We start from the raw sequence: 20,755 nt of genomic DNA, 5'->3' as shown, positions 1-20,755 counted from the left end.
ACACACACACACACACACACACACACACACACACACACACACACACACACACACACACACACACACACACACACACACACACACACACACACACACTCCATTAAATTTTTCAAGATAACACAACATATCCAGTTATAATGCAGAATATGCCAATATATCCCACCAAAAGGAAACAATGAGTCCTGCTACATCTGTATAGATGACAGTGTGTATATACACAGCAATGCTAGCTTTGCACACATTTGTACTATATATATATATTTGCATGTCATTTCCCAGAATCCCTTGCTGCAGTGGAAGTGCTGTGTGCTGGGTGATAATGGTGAAGGGCGGGGTTGCAGACCTGCCTTGGACATGCAGATGAGCATACATATTTGTGTATATATATATATATATATATATATATATATATATATATATATATATATATATATATATATATATATACACAGTATATATATTGCATACATATCCGTGCACAGCACATTTCAAAGTGATGTACAGTATACAAATGTGTATGTGCAAAGCAGTGCATTATGGGAGGCTCCAGCATAGCATAGATGGGGTTATCACTTAATAATATGTCATTGATCTCTTATTTTTTTTCCCCAGTGTCCCTCGAATTGTCCGGCCGGGCCAAAGGGACCCCAGGGGATGCAGGGGGTGAAGGTGAGACACACTCGCACTCACTGTGTGTATAACATCTCGCACACTCACCGAGCGCTCTGCAACGTTCCTGTCACTCTCCTCTCATACGGTGAGAGGCTGCGAGTGTCCCGGGGTTCCCTGCCAGTGAGGAGAGGTCGCCAAGCCCGGCATTTCCAGGAAGACCATTACTGAGACGCTCTCTCCTTGCATAAGAGGTGGCTGCTGCTGGCCACTTAACCCCATCGCAATGCGTTGCAGGGACGGGGTTAACCAAGCATAGCATGTTTGCAGCTCTTCTGCGCAACCAAAACCAACGTCCTGCAATGTACAGCAGTCCTGGGTGTGGCTTCAAACGTCCGGCACGGTGATCTTCCTCACCTTGGAGAACTGAGGGTTAAAACAAATGGACATATACATATTACTGTAAATAATCCATGAGAAACATATAATGTGGCGGCAGAAAGAGTCACCTGACTGACCTTGTCTGCCATTTTCCTATCTGCTCCTCCAGAGCCGATTTGATCCCTTGATTTATTTTGTATTTGGGATCCCCTGCATATCTATCCCAAACTTTTTGGAATTGACTCACTGTGTTAGCCCCTACCACCTCTGTTGGGAGGCTACTCCTTAAATCCACTACCCTTTCCATAGTACTTCCTCCTATTTCCCCTGAGCCTCCCACCGCCTCTTATTATAACTCTTCTCCTTCCCTGAAATATACATCCCTGCTGCAACTTGTTGACTCTCTTTATGTATCTGAACGTTTCCATCATATCCCTCTCACCCTTCTCCCCTCCATCCTGTACATATTAAGGTCCCTCAGTCTTTCCGGATAATTTTTAAGATGTAAACCATGTGCAGGCAGTCCTCGGTTATCCGACACAATGCGTTACTCAAAATGGCGTTGGATAGCGAAACGTTGTAAAGCGAAACACGTTTTCCCATAGGAACACTGTTTAAATGAAAGGTTCCGTTCCTGAAGGCATTTTTAATGCTAAAATACAAAAAATATTTTACGCAGACAATAAGATACGCAGCACACACATAAATTATATAGTGCATATACTGTAATATATATATATATATATATATATATATATATATATATATATATAATATATGTATATATATATATATATACAGTATATATTATAACATAATATATAATATAATATAAAAATATAATATATTATGTAGTATAATATTGTATAATATATATATATATATATTATATACGCATAAACAACTTTGCAAAGCGTTGGATAAGCCGTTTTGGCGTTGTAAAAATGAACATAGGTATGCATTGCACAGCGTTGGATAAGCCATTCGTTGTAAAACGAGGACTGCCTGTACTGTCCCATTTTAGTTGCCATTCTTTGCACAGTCTCTGATGTATTTATGTCCTCCTATATGCTGTTAGTTTGCTTTATAAATAAAAACAATACAACAGCGATAGTATTTTCACATACATAAGATACATTTTGTAAGGAATTTGTCACAATACATTTTTTTGCAGGCTTCTATTATTCTTAAAAGGTTAAAAACCACTTCCTTCCTGTATTAGTTTTTTTTACCAACTTTGCTGGGAAGCCCTTCCTTATGTCCACTACCCATTCTGTAAAGTTCTTTCTCTAATTTCCCCTGAGGACCCAACCTCCAGTGTAGTATTGCTTGGCATAATTACAGATAGTGTCCTCTCTATCCTCTGTGATATTCAATAACCTCCTCCCCACACCATAGAGTGGGGACAGAGCGGGCGGCAGGGGCACAAGATAATATCAACACGGCAGACCTGGCAAGGGTTACTTAGAGTACTTAGGAATTACATCACGTGCAGTATTATTTTGTTTTGGTAGTAGATAAGGGGGCCACCCCATGGCCATTCTTTGAGATAACCAGTGCGTCCAGTTTAATTCCCCTCACACTTGGGACTTCTCGCGGTTCAGTTCGAATTTTGAATATTTCTGATGATTTGTCTCTTTCCTCCAACTTTTAGGGACACAAAGGACGCCCGGGGCCTCTGGGAGAGTCTGGGCTGCAGGGGAAATCGGTCAGTATAACCTCACTCTCGGACGCTACACGGATTATATATTGCTAGGAGTACAGGAGTCTAACTCCTTAAGATGTGACTTGTTGCAAAGGGAGTTTTATATATTAATGTGTGAGTTTCAATCATTAGGACGGGAATTGATTTCAGTGGGAAGGCAGGACCACTTATGAGGTCAGACTCTTACTCACTCGGGTCTGAGTCTCACTCATTAGTTGTGAATGGCAGTTATAAGTCGGAGGGTCGCTCATTACTAGTGAATCATCATCTGTTCATTTCTCTCTTTAGGGGCCAACAGGCGGTGTTGGGATTTCTGGGGAGCAAGGAATTCCAGGACCTCCGGTAATGTACAGAATTCCATCTCATTCACATGTGCCACATATTATTGCAGCTTTATCACATGCCTACAGATTTTCATATTATTACAGATATATCACACATTTACACTATTCCATATTCCATGTACATCACATGGTGTGTACAGAAGAATTCCATATTGTAACAGATACCTCATACTGTGTACAGAAGAATACCATATTATTAGATATATCACACAATGTGTACAGTATAGCATTCCATATTATTACAGATACATTAGTGTTGCATATATCCATATTATTACATATAAATCACATAACGTTCCATATTATAACAGATATAGCACATAATGAGTACAGAATTCCATAATACTGCAGGTTCAGTATATCGCACAATGTGTACATAATGCCACATTAATGTAGGTATATCACGTGTACATAAATCCATATTATTACAGTTACACCGCCATTCACATCTCTGCGCGCCTTCCTCTTCAACACATTTAATAAATGTAATAAATAAACTGGTCTCTTTCAGTCTCTGTCTTTGCCCTAAATAATCTGACTTCTCCCAATTACATCTCACAGCTTCGCTGTGTATGAGGCTTTTAGAAATGCTGTGGGGCAGTGGCACTTTTAATGGCAGGTGGGGTGGAAGGGGTTAATATGCAGTGAGTAATGTTTCCAGGTGTCACTTCTGCCCCTTGCTGACACATCTGTCTTTCCTCTCACAGGGCCCACAGGGCATCCGCGGGTACCCTGGCATCGGGGGACCTAAAGGAGAGACGGTAAGAAAAATTGCAGTCTCCCTTAGGCTTTGTCCATAGCGCAGGCTACGGCGCGAGCTACTAGGACGCCAATGCATATGTGCATAGTGAGCGACGCGTGCTAGCGCATGCACATACGCTACAGGGAGAGCGGCGTTCACAATGCAAACAAATTTGTATTGGATGCGCGATGCCGGGAGGAGGAGGAAGCGCGGATGCTAGCGCATTCTACTATGGACGCGGCCTTAGGCCAACATTCAATATGCGGTGAAGATGTGTGTCCCATACTGGAGAAGGTTTTTGTCCCATTCATTTAAATGGACCTGAGCTCTTGTCCAGCACTGGGAAGCTACAATTATGGCATATTGAATAGGAGCCTTAGAGCTGATACTAACATCTATGTCTCAGTGACAGACACACAACTGAGAGCAGAGAGTAGTTCAGAAAAGAGAGTGTTCTTTGGACTGGAGAGTGTCGCATTTAGGATAGGGGCCAATATTTACAGAGACTATTAATTTGAATGGTCCATAAGGTATAGTATGGCTTTGCACTGCATAATACATGTAAGAGTGTCTCACTTACTGTAGGATAATGTCTCCATTGAGAAGATGGGATTCTGCTATAAACAAAAGCTGTTGGTTAAATAATAGAGTATCTGTGTTAATGGAATGAAGCTCAGCTGTAATAATACATCTTTCCTGTTACACTATAAGGCAGCCCGGCGTCAGTACAGCTAATCTATCATAAAAGAACTCGGCTGCAGTATACTATAGATCTACTGTCTTAATATAGAGCAGCCCAGATATAATATATCTCTCCTATACTGTGGCACAGTTTCATATATAATATAGCTCTCCTATACTATAGATCAGCTCAGATATAATATAGCTCTCCTATACTATAGATCAGCTCAGATATAATATAGCTCTCCTATACTATAGCGCAGCTCAGATATAATATATCTCTCCTATACTATAGCGCAGCTCAGATATAATATAGCTCTCCTATACTATGGCGCAGCTCAGATATAATATAGCTCTCCTATACTATAGCGCAGCTCAGATATAATATATCTCTCCTATACTGTGGCACAGCTCATATATAATATAGCTCTCCTATACTATAGATCAGCTCAGATATAATATAGCTCCCCTATACCATGGCGCAGCTCAGATATAATATAGCTCTCCTATACTATAGATCAGCTCAGATATAATATATCTCTCCTATACTATAGCGCAGCTCAGATATAATATATCTCTCCTATACTATAGCGCAGCTCAGATATAATATATCTCTCCTATACTATAGCGCAGCTCAGATATAATATAGCTCTCCTATACTATAGCGCAGCTCAGATATAATATAGCTCTCCTATACTATAGCGCAGCTCAGATATAATATATCTCTCCTATACTATAGCGCAGCTCAGATATAATATATCTCTCCTATACTATAGCGCAGCTCAGATATAATATAGCTCTCCTATACTATAGCGCAGCTCAGATATAATATAGCTCTCCTATACTATAGCGCAGCTCAGATATAATATATCTTTCCTATACTATAGCGCAGCTCAGATATATCTCTCCTATACTATAGCGCAGCTCAGATATAATATAGCTCTCCTATACTGTGGCACAGCTCAGATATAATATAGCTCTCGTATACTATAGTGCAGCTCAGATATAATGTAGCTCTCGTATACTATAGCGCAGCTCAGATATAATGTAGCTCTCTTGTTATAATATACAAAGTTTGTCAGAGAAGGATTACATTGTCATTGTGTCTTTCTCAGGGTCCCATGGGATATAAAGGGATGGTCGGATCTGTTGGAGCCGCGGGGAAGCCGGTAAGTTGGGGTCGTTGTCACTTTTATCTACCGCTGGGGATCTGGCCCTGCAGAGAATTTCATTGAACGGTCCATGCAGAGCATTGCTCTATAAACCCCTCTAGTATTACAGAGGCCTGCAGAATGCTCTATAAACACGTGCAGTATTACAGAGGCGTGCAGAATGCTCTATAAACACGTGCAGTATTACAGAGGCGTGCAGAATGCTCTATAAACCCCTCTAGTATTACAGAGGCCGGCAGAATGCTCTATAAACACGTGCAGTATTACAGAGGCGTGCAGAATGCTCTATAAACACGTGCAGTATTACAGAGGCCGGCAGATCATTGCTTGATGAACACATTGTGTTTAGGAGAGACCTGCAGAGTATTGCTCTATAAACCCCTCTAGTAGCATTGCCCTGAGGAAGAGAGAAGGTACAAAGTGAAGTGACAGTCGGAATAACACCCCCACCCCCTCCTCCTGTGAGGGTCACATTTCTGAGTCCTCATTACACGGCCGCCCCACAGGGCGAGTGCAGCGCCTCTTTATCGGGGCTGTGATTAGCGCAGACTAATGAGCCTGAGCCTGCAGGAGCTGTGCACACTCACACGGACCTGAGGGGAACTGATTATTTTGTCTATTTCAGGGTGAGGAGGGACCTAAGGGGCCTCCGGGAGAGGCGGGAGAGAAAGGAGACCGGGTGAGTCACCCTGCATATGATACCGCCTACACGTGTGTATATGCACCTGTGTGCATGCCATGCCGTATATGTACCCTCACTGTTCTGAAGAGCTTACTGTCTAATTTGAGTTACAAACTGTTTGTGTGGACAGAGATGCGCTGTTAAGTGTATGTCTGTGTCTATGCACAGATCTGTTATGCACACAGACACACTGATACACATACAAACATACATCAGTATACACTGTATATGTATGTATGCACACATACACACATTACACACACATTTACACTGATACACACTACACACATTTACAGACACAGTGGTATGCACACACGCACACACAGTATACACTAATACACACAGACACAGTACACACTGATACACACACACACACACACAGTACACACTGATACACACACACAGTACACACTGATATGTACACACTGATACGCGCACACAGTACACACTGATACACACACACACAGTACACACTGATACACACACACAGTACACACACACATAGTACACTGATACACACACACAGTACACACTGATACACACACACACAGTACACACTGATATGTACACACTGATACGCGCACACAGTACACACTGATACATACACACACACAGTACACACTGATGCACACACACACACACACACACACACACACACACACACACACACACACACACACACACACACACACACACACACACACACACACACACACACACACACACACACACACACACACACAGTACACACTGATTAAAAGAAGGATGAGTCTGATATGAAGATTTTTCCTCGAAGTAACGTCCCTTTTAATAGTCTCAGTATATAGTACAGGTATAGTTCAGGTATAGTACAGGTATAGTACAGCTTTGTATGAAATGGACAAGTTACTCTGAGCGCACTCCCCTGTTGTAGGCAACGTATTCGCTGTCATAGTGCAATATTTGTCTTTTAAAACAACCATTCGGCCAAATTGATACCACATTCTGCCCATGTCTACCCCCACTCTTATTTATTGTCAATTCTGCAACTTCCTTCATATATGTTTGATTTGTAGGCACCGAAGAACAAGAAAAGAGGGTGTTAACGTTTTAATAGCAGCAGCGGCGGTTTTAGACAGGTCCTGACGTCGCACTGTCCATGTTGCAGGACGGGGATACTGACAATGACTGGTGTTTTATGCAGCCGTGTCAGCCTGTTTTTGCTTAATCTCATATTGCATTAACAGGAAATGTTTAACCCCCCCATCCCATGCTGGAATTGTAACCTCGTCTCCCAGTCACACTGGGGGTCTTATTTTCTCAATGTCATCCAATGGTTTTAAAGTCCAACACCCTCGTTAACACAGTGACACATACAAAGGCACTGATACACTTATGCTTAGCACAGGCACCATGATATACACAGGTTTGCACACGCACACTTCCACATGTACAACGTGCGTGTGATTGTGCAGAAGAAAGCAGGGCCCTTCCTCTCCCTCCCTGTAGTAGCTTCCCTCCTTCTCACGCCTAATCAATATATTTGTATTTCAGGGGGGTCGTGGTATCGTGGGACAGATTGGAGGAATGGGACCAAAAGGCAACAATGTGAGTTGTGCAGAACTCTATTTACTGTACAATGGGATTTAACTCTCGTTACTAAAGCAGATGTCTTTAGAAAGAGAATCACTAAGGGCCTCATGCAGAGAGCAGCGCTATTTTCAATCTCGCCATTTTCCGGCGAAAATCGCACTAAAAACAGCCGAAAATGGCGAGCTAGGGAAAACGCGCCATTTTTTTTTTTCTATTTCAAAATCTCGCCGCGCGGCTGGCGAGAAACTACATCTCGCCAGTCTGAAAAGTATCCGAATTCAGAAAGGCGCGCTCGCCATCTAGCGGCTGTTTTTGGTGCGATTTTCGTCAATTTTCTCCGCCAACTAAAGTTGGCAAGAAGCAGGAGCTCGCCGGCTATAGGGAAAAAAAAAAAATGCGCGATTTTTTTTTCCCCCCTTTCAGCTGCGCGCATCTCTCCATTTACAATTCTCCACGTGCAGTAATGCTAAAAATAGCGGATTTCGCCCATTTCTGCATATGGAGAATAAAACTCTCCATTAAAGCTACTTTTTCTTAAATTCTCCAATTTATTCTAGCGCTGCTCTCTGCATAGGCCCCTAAGTGTCTCCACTGCTGGAGAGGCTGAGAAATGCAGGACAGGCCTCTGGCAATGAAAAGGTTAACATAATTTTATGTTCCCAACAAAAATACAATTTTACCAACCTAAACCCTGTTCTTTGTGAAGTCAGGGGTAGGTACGTATAGATCCCACATTTGCAGACATGTCTTGCCCTGGCAGTGTTATATGGAAGGGGCAGCGCTGCCCAGGAATCGGGCAGTTATGGATTTAAATGGCTCTGTGCCATGCAGACAATGCCCGGGCCTCTCGGGTCTATTACCTCTTATCTAAGACCTGCCCTGTGTTTGACCTCTTTCCTACATGTGTTCTGAGTTTGTGTCTGCTGCCCGCAGGGTCTCCCGGGTATAGATGGAAAGGATGGCACCCCTGGCATTCCTGGAGTGAAGGTGAGTGTGTCCTGCAGATGATGCTGGGGGCCTGCGCTCTCTTTCTATTTCTCTTATTTATTTCTCACTTTTACTCTCCTCTCTTTCCTGTTTGATCTCCTCTCTCTCCTCCCCTGGTCTCTCTCTCTCCCGCTTTCCTCCTCTCTATCTCTCCGCTCTCGCTTTCTCTCTTTATTTCCTTTTCACACTGTCTTTAACTTCATCTCTTTTTCTTCTTTCTCAGTATGTTACTGCTGGTCTCTCTGTTCTGCGTTACACCCCTCCCCCCTCTCATCTCCCCCCTCTCCTTCATCTCTAGGGCAGTCCTGGTCAGTCTGGGTATCCTGGTCTCACTGGTCACCAAGGTTTAGCTGTAAGTATCCTACAGATTCCTACAGTGAGAATTGAATCTACTCTGGGGTTTTCTGTTAGCAGCACAGAAGCAGCGCCAGAAAAGCAGGACTGGAGTGCTTTCAGAAGTTGGGTCTGAAGTACACTGGAGTTCCCTCCTCTACACACACTGACTGTCTTACTTCTTCTGCTTTTCCAGGGTTTGCCTGGCCAGCCTGGATCCAAAGGAGGAGCTGGGCTAAAGGTATGTGGACAGGGTATCATCTATAAACTGGGAGGTACTTGGTTATAGGATAGAGACACAATACAAAATCTATATGATTCCCCCCCACCCCTATCTGTGTCATCATGCCACCCTCTATCTCTGTGTCTCCCTGTAGTAGGAGAGAGAAACTCTATGGGACAATGGTGTCACCTGCCATTATGTCACAATGTCACCACCAATGGGAGAGAGACTCCATGGGCCATTGGTCAACTCTGCTATGTTGACAGCAGTGGGTGGGAAGGTACAGACACCATGGGTCACTGGTCCAGCATGGATGCACTTCTCTCCATTGTGGTCTTTGTTAGTTTGGAGGATGCTCATTGGCAAGCGGGATTGACTGAGAGAGGCCCTTATCTGCCATCATTATCTCTGTACCTAGCAGCCTCATGAACGGAATTCTCCTAACCGTTCCCTGTGTGTTTCTGGCAGGGTGAGCCGGGGTCTCGTGGAGAGCCGGGATTCACAGGAGCGCCAGGAAAGCTAGTAAGTACAAATAAATCTCCCACCTCCTCCCTCTCTCCATATACATCCTTCCTTAACCGATAATCTCGTACTTTGCGTTTCAGGGAGAGAGTGGCCCACCTGGGGAGGCTGGAATGAGAGGCATTGCAGGTTTGAAGGTAAGTGTACACCGTTATATTCATCTGAAGAATACAGTACAGGGGTTCATTATCCTTCTACTCCCAGTTTGTGTATAGCCTATGCTTGAATTGCAGTTCTGCTGCCTTAGTTTCCCTTTGTGACAGTGACAGCCATTTTTATGACAGTCACATGCTCCGACTCGAATTTTTTTATGATCAGTGAAGTCTGAAGCTCCTGATGCAAGCAAAGGAATGGTGAATTCCCACTAGTGTCTGGAAGTCCAGTGCATGCTCTGTACCATTACCACTCCGTGAATAACATCGCGAGGCTGTGTGTTGCGAGTGACATCATCACTGTGTGTCCGGTATCCCGTGTCACGTGACTCGGCGTTCCTACGGCACGGTGTGCAGGACGGAAGACGCCAAGTGTGCTGAACTCTATTGTGGGATTATAGCCTTGTTTTTTCCTGCATGCTCTGAACCGGTTGACGCTGAACAGTGTATACTCGAGACTGCATCTACGGAGGATTAGGTGTGCTGTGGTACAAGAGACTTTTCCTTTAATATACACCGGGAGGGCTGAATCATCTTGCCACTGAAGGAGAGTGACTCAGATGCTGACATCTCTACCTGTGGTTCCAGTTCCAGTGTGCGGTAACCCTTACCATGCCACATACCATGCCTGTTTGTTTTTAACCTGATGTACGCAGAACTTTTATTGTCATTAATACAATTTTATGTTTCATATTTCACGATGAGCATTGTGCGCTGTGTTTTTTCTTTATTTCCCATGTTGGGAGGCCGCCTGGCAAAGTTGTGCATGGTGGGAGATGTACTTGGTGACACATGGGGTATATATAGTGTGTTAGCTGGGTGTGGATATGACTCGCTGTGTGTCTTCTTTGCAGGGAGACCGTGGGGAGAGAGGACCAGTCGGACCTATCGGGCTACAAGGGAAAGTTGTGAGTACCAATTGCATGTGGGGAGAGGGAGAGAGAGGGAGAGAGTTCTGAGCTTGTCTGTATACACACAGGGTTACGTCTGTGTTTACATGAGATATACACGTAGGGCTGAATCTATATTTACATGGGATGCTGTACTTACCACAAATACATAAAGCTGAGTCTGTATGCACAAGAGGTATCCTTTTGAAGCTGGGTCTGTATATAAAAGGGATATCTTTTTAAAGCTTGGTCTATATATACATAATATAAACACATAGTATACATACATACAATTCTTCTATATATGGGATATGCACACATACTGTACACAGAGGTGAGTCTGTATATACATTGGATAGGCAGCTAAAGCTCATCCTAATAATTATTTGTTTTCTGTCACTATCCACAGGGGACAAAGGGTGAGCAGGGCCCCCCCGGGATACCGGGACCTCAGGGCATCCCTGGAGTGAAAGGAGACAAGGTAAAAGCAGGCAAGAGGGAGCAGGAGATCTTGTGATATAAAGTTATTGGGTTAGACTATTCGTATCTTACAGAACATTGTCCCTGATAATAAATAAATACACTTCTCTCCAAATGTGTTGGTTAGATTAAAATGTGAACTGAACTCCCCCATGAATTGAGGGCGAATAGAACATTCTAAGAAACTGTAGGTGGGCTGGTGTCACTGTCCATATCAACAGCCCGAGCCAATCCGAGCATTCCATGTCTGAAAGTTATTGCAGATTGGTAGGGTTTGTGAGCTTTGTAGAATGGAGCATTGTAATTGGTTGATCTGACAGTTCTGGGGTAGAATAGGGAGAAGACAGCTGAGCTGGGCCCAAAGAGACTGACTCTTCTTTGCTCCTTCCCCAGGGCTTCCTAGGAAAGGTCGGATCCAAAGGCGAGGTGGTAAGTGAGCAGCGGCATTAAATGAGCAGGCTGCCTCTGCCTCATCTTCAGAGAGGGTCAGCTGTGTGTGTCTTATGTGTGTATACGGTTCTGGGTATGAGTATTCAGAGACAGTATACATGAGTGTGAGTGTGTGTGTGTGTGTGCTTGTGTTACCTGTGAATACCTGTGTTTGCAGATACATGTCTGTGTGTCCATGTCTGTATGTAAGAACATTTGTGTATACATGTGCAGTGCACTGTATGTGTAAAGATGTTTGTGTATACTGTATGTATGTATGTGTATTTATACATGTTAGTACATGTCTATGAATGTGCATAAGTACATATCTTGTATGTTTGTGTGCATCTATCCACATCAGTATATATCTGTATTTATATATGTGTGCGCGTGTGCATGTGTGTGTTATTCAGGCTACAAGTAATCGTTTTCTTTCTTGTAGGGGGATCCAGGAGTTGAAGGTTTGGGCGGCGACAAGGGAGAGAAGGTGAGAGACAGTACTACCCACCGCGTAGTGCATTGTGAGGCATGTGAATCATTAAATACTACAGCAGACGCACAACATGCTGTTTCAGGTCCCAATGCATTGTGGGAGAGGCGGATCCTTCTGGGAAGTGTATCTCAGAATAATATATTATTTTTCCTTTTTAGGGTGAATCTGGTGAACCAGGTCCTAAGGGTCAGGTGAGTGTCCTGTGAGGAGCGACCCTCCATCTGCATGTAATATACTCCTGATTATATGTCTATATTTGAAACGTTTGTGCACTCCACCTGCATACAGAGCAATGTGTATTAGCCTTCAGCACTGGAGGTTCTCTCTCTCCCCCCCCGCACACCCTTTTGACTTCAGGTGCCCCCCATTTCTGTGGTTGTGTTTTTCTCCCCTCGCCCCTTTCTCGCCAAGACACTATTGTCCCAGCTCCCTGCAGCTTCATCTCTTCTTGTTACTCCTGACAGCAAGGTGTGCGGGGAGAATCCGGGTACAACGGCCCCACGGGAGATGCTGGGCAGCCCGGGGTACAGGGGCTGGCAGGACAATCTGGGCCACGAGGACTCAACGGAGAGAGGGGAGTGCCGGGGATGCCTGGGCGGCAGGGAGTGCCGGTATGTCACATCTAGGACTACACACTGCGGGGATAAATTAGACCTTACAGCATCTAATACCAGGCAGAACAGAGGTAGAGACGGGAACACAGAGTCTTGTCACTTCTAGAACTTAGGGATAAAGAACTTCTTGTGGCGCTAAGGCAAGGGGAGCCTTGTGGGATGTGAAACGAGTGTGGACAAAGTTCTCTTCTTAAGAATGATGACCTCAAGAAATGGGAGACAAAAAATGAGGTCATCGTTCTTAAGAAGAGAACTTTGTCCACACTTGTTTCAAATCCCACAAGGCACCCCTTGCCTTAGCGCCACAAGAAGTTCTTTATCCCTACATCCTTTCCTGGTTGTGAGATAGCCAGAGAAACTTTTTGGGCAGCTCTAGGACTCTTTTTGGACTTCAAATCACAGTTTTTTTCACGATATATTTTAGTTGTCACGCGAGCGCTATTGAACACTTATAATTTCACACTTCTAGAACTTGTTCAATGAAATGATGAGTCTGTGACTGCTCTGACCGGACAGATCAGGAAGGGACGCATGGACACACAGGCTGCCTCTCCGGAGGTCTCTTCTCTAACCCTCCTTTTTTTTATTCAGGGCCGTGATGCTGGGGATCAGCACATAGTGGACGTGGTACTGAAAATGCTGCAAGGTGAGTACATTACCTGTGATACTCAGTGGGGAGCTGCCTGTACTGCAGAGCAATGAGAAGCTACCTCTGTACTGCGAGAGCAATAAGCAGCTACCTCACTACTACGCAGCTACCTCTGTACTGCAGAGCAATGAGCAACTACCTCTGTACTGCAGAGCAATGATCAGGCAGCTCTGTGCGCTGTAGGTTTCAATTACCCTTTTGTTTAATAAACAAAAACATAAAGAAAACCGTCATCTAAAACTTGTGAATGTATTAAGGAGGCGTGTAAATCTCATGCACTCCTTATTACAAGGATCTCAGTTCCCTCTTCAGACACTCATCTCTCTCACACAGAGCAACTCTCTGCCGTTGCTGTTAGCGCTAAGAGAGCTGCCCTGGGTGGAGCCGGCGTTATGGGACCCCCTGGACCTCCCGGGCCCCCAGGATCATCAGGAGAGCAGGGGCCACATGGACACCCTGGGCAACGTGGCATCCCAGGCATCGTGGGAGTGATGGGCCAGATCGGGAACACTGGGCCTAAAGGTGAGAAAGTCAGGGTGGGTCTGTGAGGTGAGTGTGTTCAGAGGATAAGATCCCAATTTGCACAATTGTCCTGACCATCTACTCTAGAGCTGGGCAATAATAAATAAAATGAGGATAAGTTGCTATTGAAATGTTATGGTAATATTAGCCAGCTATTGGAGTCATTGACTTTTTAGGGACAACAAGTGACATACAGTTTAAAATACAGCAGCTTTAAAGAAGACAGAACTGCCATTGTAACCCGGGAACTTGGCACCCCTCTCTCCCCCTCTGGGGTTCCAGGGCAGGAGGAAGTAAGGTTTTATTTATTTTAAAATGGAATGGAATTTAAAAAAAAACATTTCATTTTCTAATAAATGTTAAAACTAAATACCTTCCAAAGTATTTATTTTTAACATTTATTATGTAAAAATTCTTTCAAATAATTAAGTTATTGATGTCTTCTGATGTTTTTGCTATATGTTTTAGTGTTGTTTTAATTGCCTCCTGTTGAATAAATATCACTTTCATTATACATATAAACGTCTTAATATCGTTAGAGGGGGCATTTTTTTTCTTATTGCCCAAACCCAGGACCATCCCTTATGTTATTAATCTCTTCACCGGTGGAGGGACCAGTGACTCATTCAAAGATACATAGACGATGTCCACTCTAATATGTTAATTTGCTGTTCTTACTGTGACACCAAATCATTTTTCAATCCCATTCCTGTATTAGCTTCTCCACCACCTCTGCTGGGAGGCAGTTCCGTGCACACGCCACCCTTTCAGAAAAGGACATTCTCACATCTTATTTAGCCATGTTGTCCCTGGAGAGTTGAATATTTCTCCAAGCCCTCCAGAACACATCAGTCTTTCCTTCACCGATCCTTTACTGTTTTATTTTGTAGGGAAGAGAGGAGAGAAGGGAGACTGGGGAGAGACAGGACGGGGACACCAGGGTATGCCAGGACCTCCCGGAATTCCAGGTGAGACCCACACTAACTGGATTTGGTTACCTAGAGTCCAGGGGTGGATTTGAAGATCCCCAAGTGGTTGCACTGTGCAATTCAGTGAAAGGCAACCTTTTAACCCTTTCACTGCCAGTGGGGCCCTTTTGGAAATGAAATGGTTAAAATAGCGTAAAGATGTTCAAATGTACATGCACACGAGCTTCACAAAGTCATTAAATGAGTTTTATGAGTGTTACAATGTATGGCAGTGCAAGTGTAGAGCAGGCTGCACTGCCTTGAGATTTATTGTTATTCCCTCTGGCTTCAGTATGTGGTGGAAGAGCACAAGCCCATCCTCTTTCCATGTGAAGGGTAAAATACAGTGAAGGGAAAAGAAAAAGGTCTGTTTGTGCTGTTTCAGTAGAAGCAGAAGTCAGACGGATTAAAAATGAATCTCAATGCATCGCAGCGTCCTCAAATGATCCTGCATCATTAATCAAAGCTCCAGACTCCTCAGGAGGAAACAGGGATATCGCTGTCATTATATTCCAGATATAAGGTGGTATGGCTTCTGTTCTGGGAATTTGCCTTTCTGCAGATACACAGATCTCACCGTAATATCTGGGCCAGGGGGATAGAGTGAATCCTTCCACTTCAAAGCCAGCACATTTACTCCTAGAGTACTTATTATTCCTACAAGTAAAGAATCTTATAGCACAGAGAGAGCAAAGGAGCCATAACATGCAGAGATAACGAGGCATCCAGAGGGTTTCTAGTATAGACATACAGAACATCCTCAGAACAAGCAGAGATTGTAAGAGATGTTTATAACTGATGTGCAGATCACAGCCAGAGATAAAGGAGCTGACCAAGAGCACACTGCTCAGGTCCTAGCAAAGAGCTAAACCGCATTCTACAAGAAGATGAGTTGATAAGGGAGTCGTATGTATGTATGTATGTATGTATGTCTTTATTTATATAGCGCCATTAATGTACACATTGTAGCGCTTCACAGTAGTAATACACGTGACAATCATATAAATAACAAATTACTACAAATAACAGATCATGGTAATAAGTGCTTCAGACATAAAAGTAACATTGTGGAAGAGGAGTCCCTGCTCCGAAGAGCTTACAATCTAATTGGTAGGGAGAACGTACAGAGACAGTAGGAGGGCATTCTGGTAAGTGCGTCTGCAGGGGGCCAAGCTTTATTTATCGTGTATAGTATTAGCCACGGTGCTACTCATATGCTTCTTTAAGCAAGTGTCTCTTAAGGTGGGTCTTAAAGGTGGATAGAGATGGTGCTAGTCGGGAATTGAGGGGAAGGGCATTCCAGAGGTGTGGGGCAGTCAGTGAGAAAGGTTTAAGGCAGGAGAGGGCTTTCGATACAAAGGGGGTAGAGAGAAGACATCCTTGAGCAGAACGCAAGAGTCGGGATGGTGTATAGCAAGAAATTAGGGCTGAGATGTAAGGAGGAGCAGAAGAGTGTAAAGCTTTAAAAGTGAGGAGAAGAATTGAGTATGGGATACGGGATTTGATAGGAAGCCAGGAGAGGGATTTCAGCAATGGAGACACATTTCGGAAATAGTAGAGTGATTCTGGCAGCAGCATTTAGTATAGATTGTAGGGGAGACATTTAGCGTGGGTTACTCCTTTAAGCACAGGTAAGTGACGATGCTGAGATAATAGGATAATCTTGTAAGTGATGTCCAAGTCCTCTCATCCAGCACAGAGCTAAGGAGCATCCCTAGAAGAAGTTGATTATATTAAGGTAACATTATACCTAATGTCACAGGCAGATGTGAAGTCTCAGAACTAACTGGGAGTTTAGGAGAAGTTTAGAACTGATTTCCAAGTCCTAGCCAGTGGTAAACAGCAAATCCCAGGAATGGCCGTTATGGTACGAAAAACTTATAATTGAGTAATGGAGCAAAGCAGCAGCTCTAGAACATAAGAACTGCCAAATGCTGGGTCAGACCAAATGCTCTATTAAGCCCAGAATTCTGTCTCCATCAGTGGCATGTAGTGGAGGATTCTGGGTAAGAGCAGCACAGAGTATTTTCACCCCATACAGCACAGAGAATGCCCAGCTCCCTGCAGCACAGTATCCCACGCTCCCTACCTCCAGAGATGTCCATGCTGCCACCAGCCTTTATGGACTTCCTCTCCATGAATACCTTAAATCCTTTTTTTTTCTAAAGCTATTAATGCTATTTGCTGTCACAAACTACGCCGGTAATGAGTTCCAGAGGGTGCGTGAGAAAGTGCTTCCTTTTATTTATGATATATATATATATATATATATATCTCAGATGACATGAGAATAAGCTAAGATAATAGGGGAACAACCTTATAAATGATGTACAGTTCACAGGCACAAGTGAAGGAGCAGCCACAGGCCATGTTAAGATCATAATGAGAACACATTGCTTATGTACATATCACAGGCACAAGAGAGGGAGCAGCCCCAGAGAGTAGGACAAGCATAGAACAGATGTTATGGTGCATTCCCTAAAAAATATGAGTTAATAGGAGGTGCACAGGGATCAGCCTCAGAGAAATTTTGGGTGTTCAGGGGCTATTTATAATGCCCCAGATTTGTGCTCATACACACAGAGCAAGTACACACAGTGCTTTATATAGTACAGTATTACTGGTACAGCAAGGTGGTGCCTCAAAGAGCTCACAATCTAGTTTTGATACCCAAATCAGAGGCCCTTGAGTGATAAACCATTAACCACATGGCTCCTCCTCTCTCACTTAGGACTCCCTGGCATTCCAGGCCACGCCATCGATGGAAAAAATGGCGAGAGGGGCCCAGAGGGGGCAGCTGGAGAGGCGGGGAGACCGGGGGCAGTGGGCCCATCTGGGCTGCCGGGATTCTGCGAGGCTGCTGCGTGTCTGGCAGCCTCCGCGTACGCTCCAGCGTCTTTGACTGAGGCCGGGGCCATCAAGGGTTAAAGGCCCCACTCGCCCCCACGCTCACCACCCAGAGACAAACTGAGAGATACAAAGTAACACGGAATTAACCCTTTTCCTGCTGCAGGGACCCATGCCCCACCTGGCATGCGGGTCCTTCTAGCAGAGAGGGGGTTAAAAGGATCAACGGAACCAGAAACTTTGTCAACGCCATGGGAGGAACCAAAGAGAGATGTTCTGAGGCTTGGAAATACCGACTCCCCATGCCTGCCGTATCCCATCAGCCACAACCTCTCTCCTCCCCACTTACAGACGTCAAGAACCTTTCCCCATCTCCCTCCTTCTCCACCCACCTATTGAGATACATGGGGGGGGTTACTTCACCCCTTAACTGCCAATGGGTCCAGCAATGTGTTGCTTTGCAAATGGGTTAGAGGAGCCAGTTGATGGCAATACACATTCCACAATATAAAGCCATACTGTTCATGACTGCGCTCTGCAGGCGTAGGGAGCGGAGGACAAGAAAAACTTTATTGGAGCCCTCTGTCATTTACAGCCGTTGACCTCCCCTGCTCCCACCTGTGTAGGGTGCTAGCGGTAAATGGAAATAAATGTGCCGCACTCTATAAGGATGCTGAGTACCCATATAATCATCCAACTCATCCATACCTGTTGAGTTAAACAAAAGTCAACGCAGTGCCCATTGTAAAGACCAGGCCCAGGTCTGCCATGTTAGTTTATGTGCTGTGGGCTCACTGCTGAATAACACACAGCAATGACCATCTCATGGGGGATTTCTGCTTGGAAGAGGTTAGACAGCATTAGAAGGCCAAAGATATTGTTAGTGACAGGCAGTAATGGAATTTGATTTTCTGTTGTGTAATAGGGATCGAAATATAATGTCATACTTCTGTATTGCTTTATATTGAAGCATCTTCATTTTTTGGGGGAGGGTTAACATGAATGGAAACCTAGAGATGTCTGCACATTTTCAGGGCTGAGCATCTCTGGGCTGCAGAATGATGGTGAAAATGTACGATAATATGCCTGTGACATTTATCTTGAATCTACCCTGTAATTAAAATGGAGCATTATTTCCCCCCCCAAATGGCATCTTCTTCCCAACTTTCATGGGGACTAAAAAAAGACAGATATGACCCCCTGGATACTGTATCAGTCACACAGTGTACATACCACGAGAATACAGCAGATGTGACACATACTGATAGAACCAGGCTACGAACTCTCTCTTAGACCAGGGTCTGCTTGTAAGGGTTCAGCTTTTTGTAATGGGAAAGGCCTCTTAGGTACTCTAAACTGTGAAATGGAAAATGTTATTGTCCTGAGGGTGACAGATGTGTAGTTGATGTCATTTTGTGAGGTTTGTGTCTCTAATGTCATTATGTGAGAAGTATGTGTGCCTGATGTCTCTATGTTATGGTATATATCCTTGATGTCCCTATGTTAGGGTATGTGTCCCTAATGTCATTATGTGAGAAGTGTGTTTCCCTGATGTCATAATGTGAGAGAGATGTGTACTTGATGTCTCTGTGTGACAGCTATGCGTCCCTGATGTCGCTATGTGAGAGGTATATGTCTCGGATGTCTCTGTGTGAGAGGTATATGTCCCTGATGTCTCTGTGTGAGAGGTATATGTCCCAGATGTCTCTGTGTGAGGTATATGTCCCAGATGTCTCTGTGTGAGAGGTATATTTCCCGAATGTCTCTGTGTGAGAGGTATGTGTCCCTGATATCTGTATTTGGGGGGAGAGAGTGAGAGGTATGTGTCCCTGATGTCTGTGTATTAGATGGGGATGAGAGGTATGTATCCCTGTCTGTGTATTAGGAGGGGGGAGAGGTGCGTGTCAGTAATGTCTGTGTATTAGCAAGGAGGAGAGGTGCCTGTCCCTAAAGTCTGTGTATTACGAGGGTGTAGAGTTACGTATCCCTGATGTCTGTATATTACGGGGGGGAGAGGTATGTGTCCCTAATGTCTGTATTAGGATGGGGGAGAGGTGTGTGTCCCTGATGCCTCTAATTATATATGTTATTCATGAGCCTTCAAACCCTTGATTTGCAGCACATTGAGTACAAAATGTCCACGATAAAGAAGAATCATTCTTTTTCTATATTAACATACTGCACATTATGTGAATTTACCTCAGTTTTATCCTCCCCTTCCCCACTAGTAAAATTAAATTGCAGGTATTGAGTTTCTGGTAATATTTTGGTTTGTTAAACTGTTATTTAAATGTGTTTTTGTGTTTTCTTTTCAAGCCATGATATTTAACCCCTTCATAACTGTAAGGCTGTAATCAATCATGTTCACATCCTTTCAGTACTGAATGGATTAAAACCACATTGCCAGGGATTTCCTTGCTTAAACTACCAGCTTAAGTTCCTCCCTGCTGTAAATCTTTGTAAATGAGTATTTTATAAATAAGTAATTAAAAAGAAAGGAACTTTTTTTTTTTTTAATTGGAAGAATAAAGCAGAGTTGGGGAGTAGTTTTCTGCTGTCGCTGTGAGTTTTACTCGGTATGTAGAAAAGAGAGAGAAAAACGATATAAAAAAAAGGAGCCCCTCTCCTTATGTGTATGACAATTACAGATTTTGGAGCCCCTCTCCTTATATATAGTACAGTGACAGATTGAGGTAGACTGTGTGTGTGTGTGTGTGTGTGTGTGTGTGTGTGTGTGTGTGTGTGTGTGTGTGTGTGT

General features: G+C 43.9%; 1 protein-coding gene across 2 annotated transcripts in view; it reads left to right on the top strand.

Moving 5' to 3' along the window:
• The window catches only part of COL9A2 (collagen type IX alpha 2 chain), a 52,043-nt gene extending 31,500 nt beyond the window's left edge, over positions 1-20,543 (top strand). Inside the window, exons 11-33 of one of the 2 annotated variants that reach the window (XR_012802193.1) lie at positions 613-669; positions 2,645-2,698; positions 2,984-3,037; positions 3,747-3,800; positions 5,578-5,631; positions 6,260-6,313; positions 7,850-7,903; positions 8,822-8,875; positions 9,174-9,227; positions 9,405-9,449; positions 9,900-9,953; positions 10,037-10,090; positions 10,960-11,013; positions 11,405-11,476; positions 11,869-11,904; positions 12,347-12,391; positions 12,556-12,588; positions 12,862-13,008; positions 13,603-13,657; positions 13,994-14,182; positions 15,073-15,150; positions 17,882-19,685; positions 19,744-20,543. Coding sequence is in view for 1 of the 2 variants with exons in the window: in XM_075604614.1 (XP_075460729.1) it covers positions 613-669; positions 2,645-2,698; positions 2,984-3,037; positions 3,747-3,800; positions 5,578-5,631; positions 6,260-6,313; positions 7,850-7,903; positions 8,822-8,875; positions 9,174-9,227; positions 9,405-9,449; positions 9,900-9,953; positions 10,037-10,090; positions 10,960-11,013; positions 11,405-11,476; positions 11,869-11,904; positions 12,347-12,391; positions 12,556-12,588; positions 12,862-13,008; positions 13,603-13,657; positions 13,994-14,182; positions 15,073-15,150; positions 17,882-18,078 (1,548 nt within the window). In the remaining variant the exon portion in view is untranslated. Of the gene's footprint in view, positions 1-612; positions 670-2,644; positions 2,699-2,983; positions 3,038-3,746; positions 3,801-5,577; positions 5,632-6,259; positions 6,314-7,849; positions 7,904-8,821; positions 8,876-9,173; positions 9,228-9,404; positions 9,450-9,899; positions 9,954-10,036; positions 10,091-10,959; positions 11,014-11,404; positions 11,477-11,868; positions 11,905-12,346; positions 12,392-12,555; positions 12,589-12,861; positions 13,009-13,602; positions 13,658-13,993; positions 14,183-15,072; positions 15,151-17,881 lie in introns of both variants that reach the window. The other variant, XM_075604614.1, reaches the window with a different exon arrangement.
• Positions 20,544-20,755: the final 212 nt, after the last annotated feature.

This window comes from Ascaphus truei, chromosome 6, assembly GCF_040206685.1.
Source record: "Ascaphus truei isolate aAscTru1 chromosome 6, aAscTru1.hap1, whole genome shotgun sequence".
NCBI classification, from domain to species: Eukaryota; Metazoa; Chordata; class Amphibia; order Anura; family Ascaphidae; genus Ascaphus; species Ascaphus truei.
This window is presented reverse-complemented; position numbering and strand designations above follow the sequence as displayed.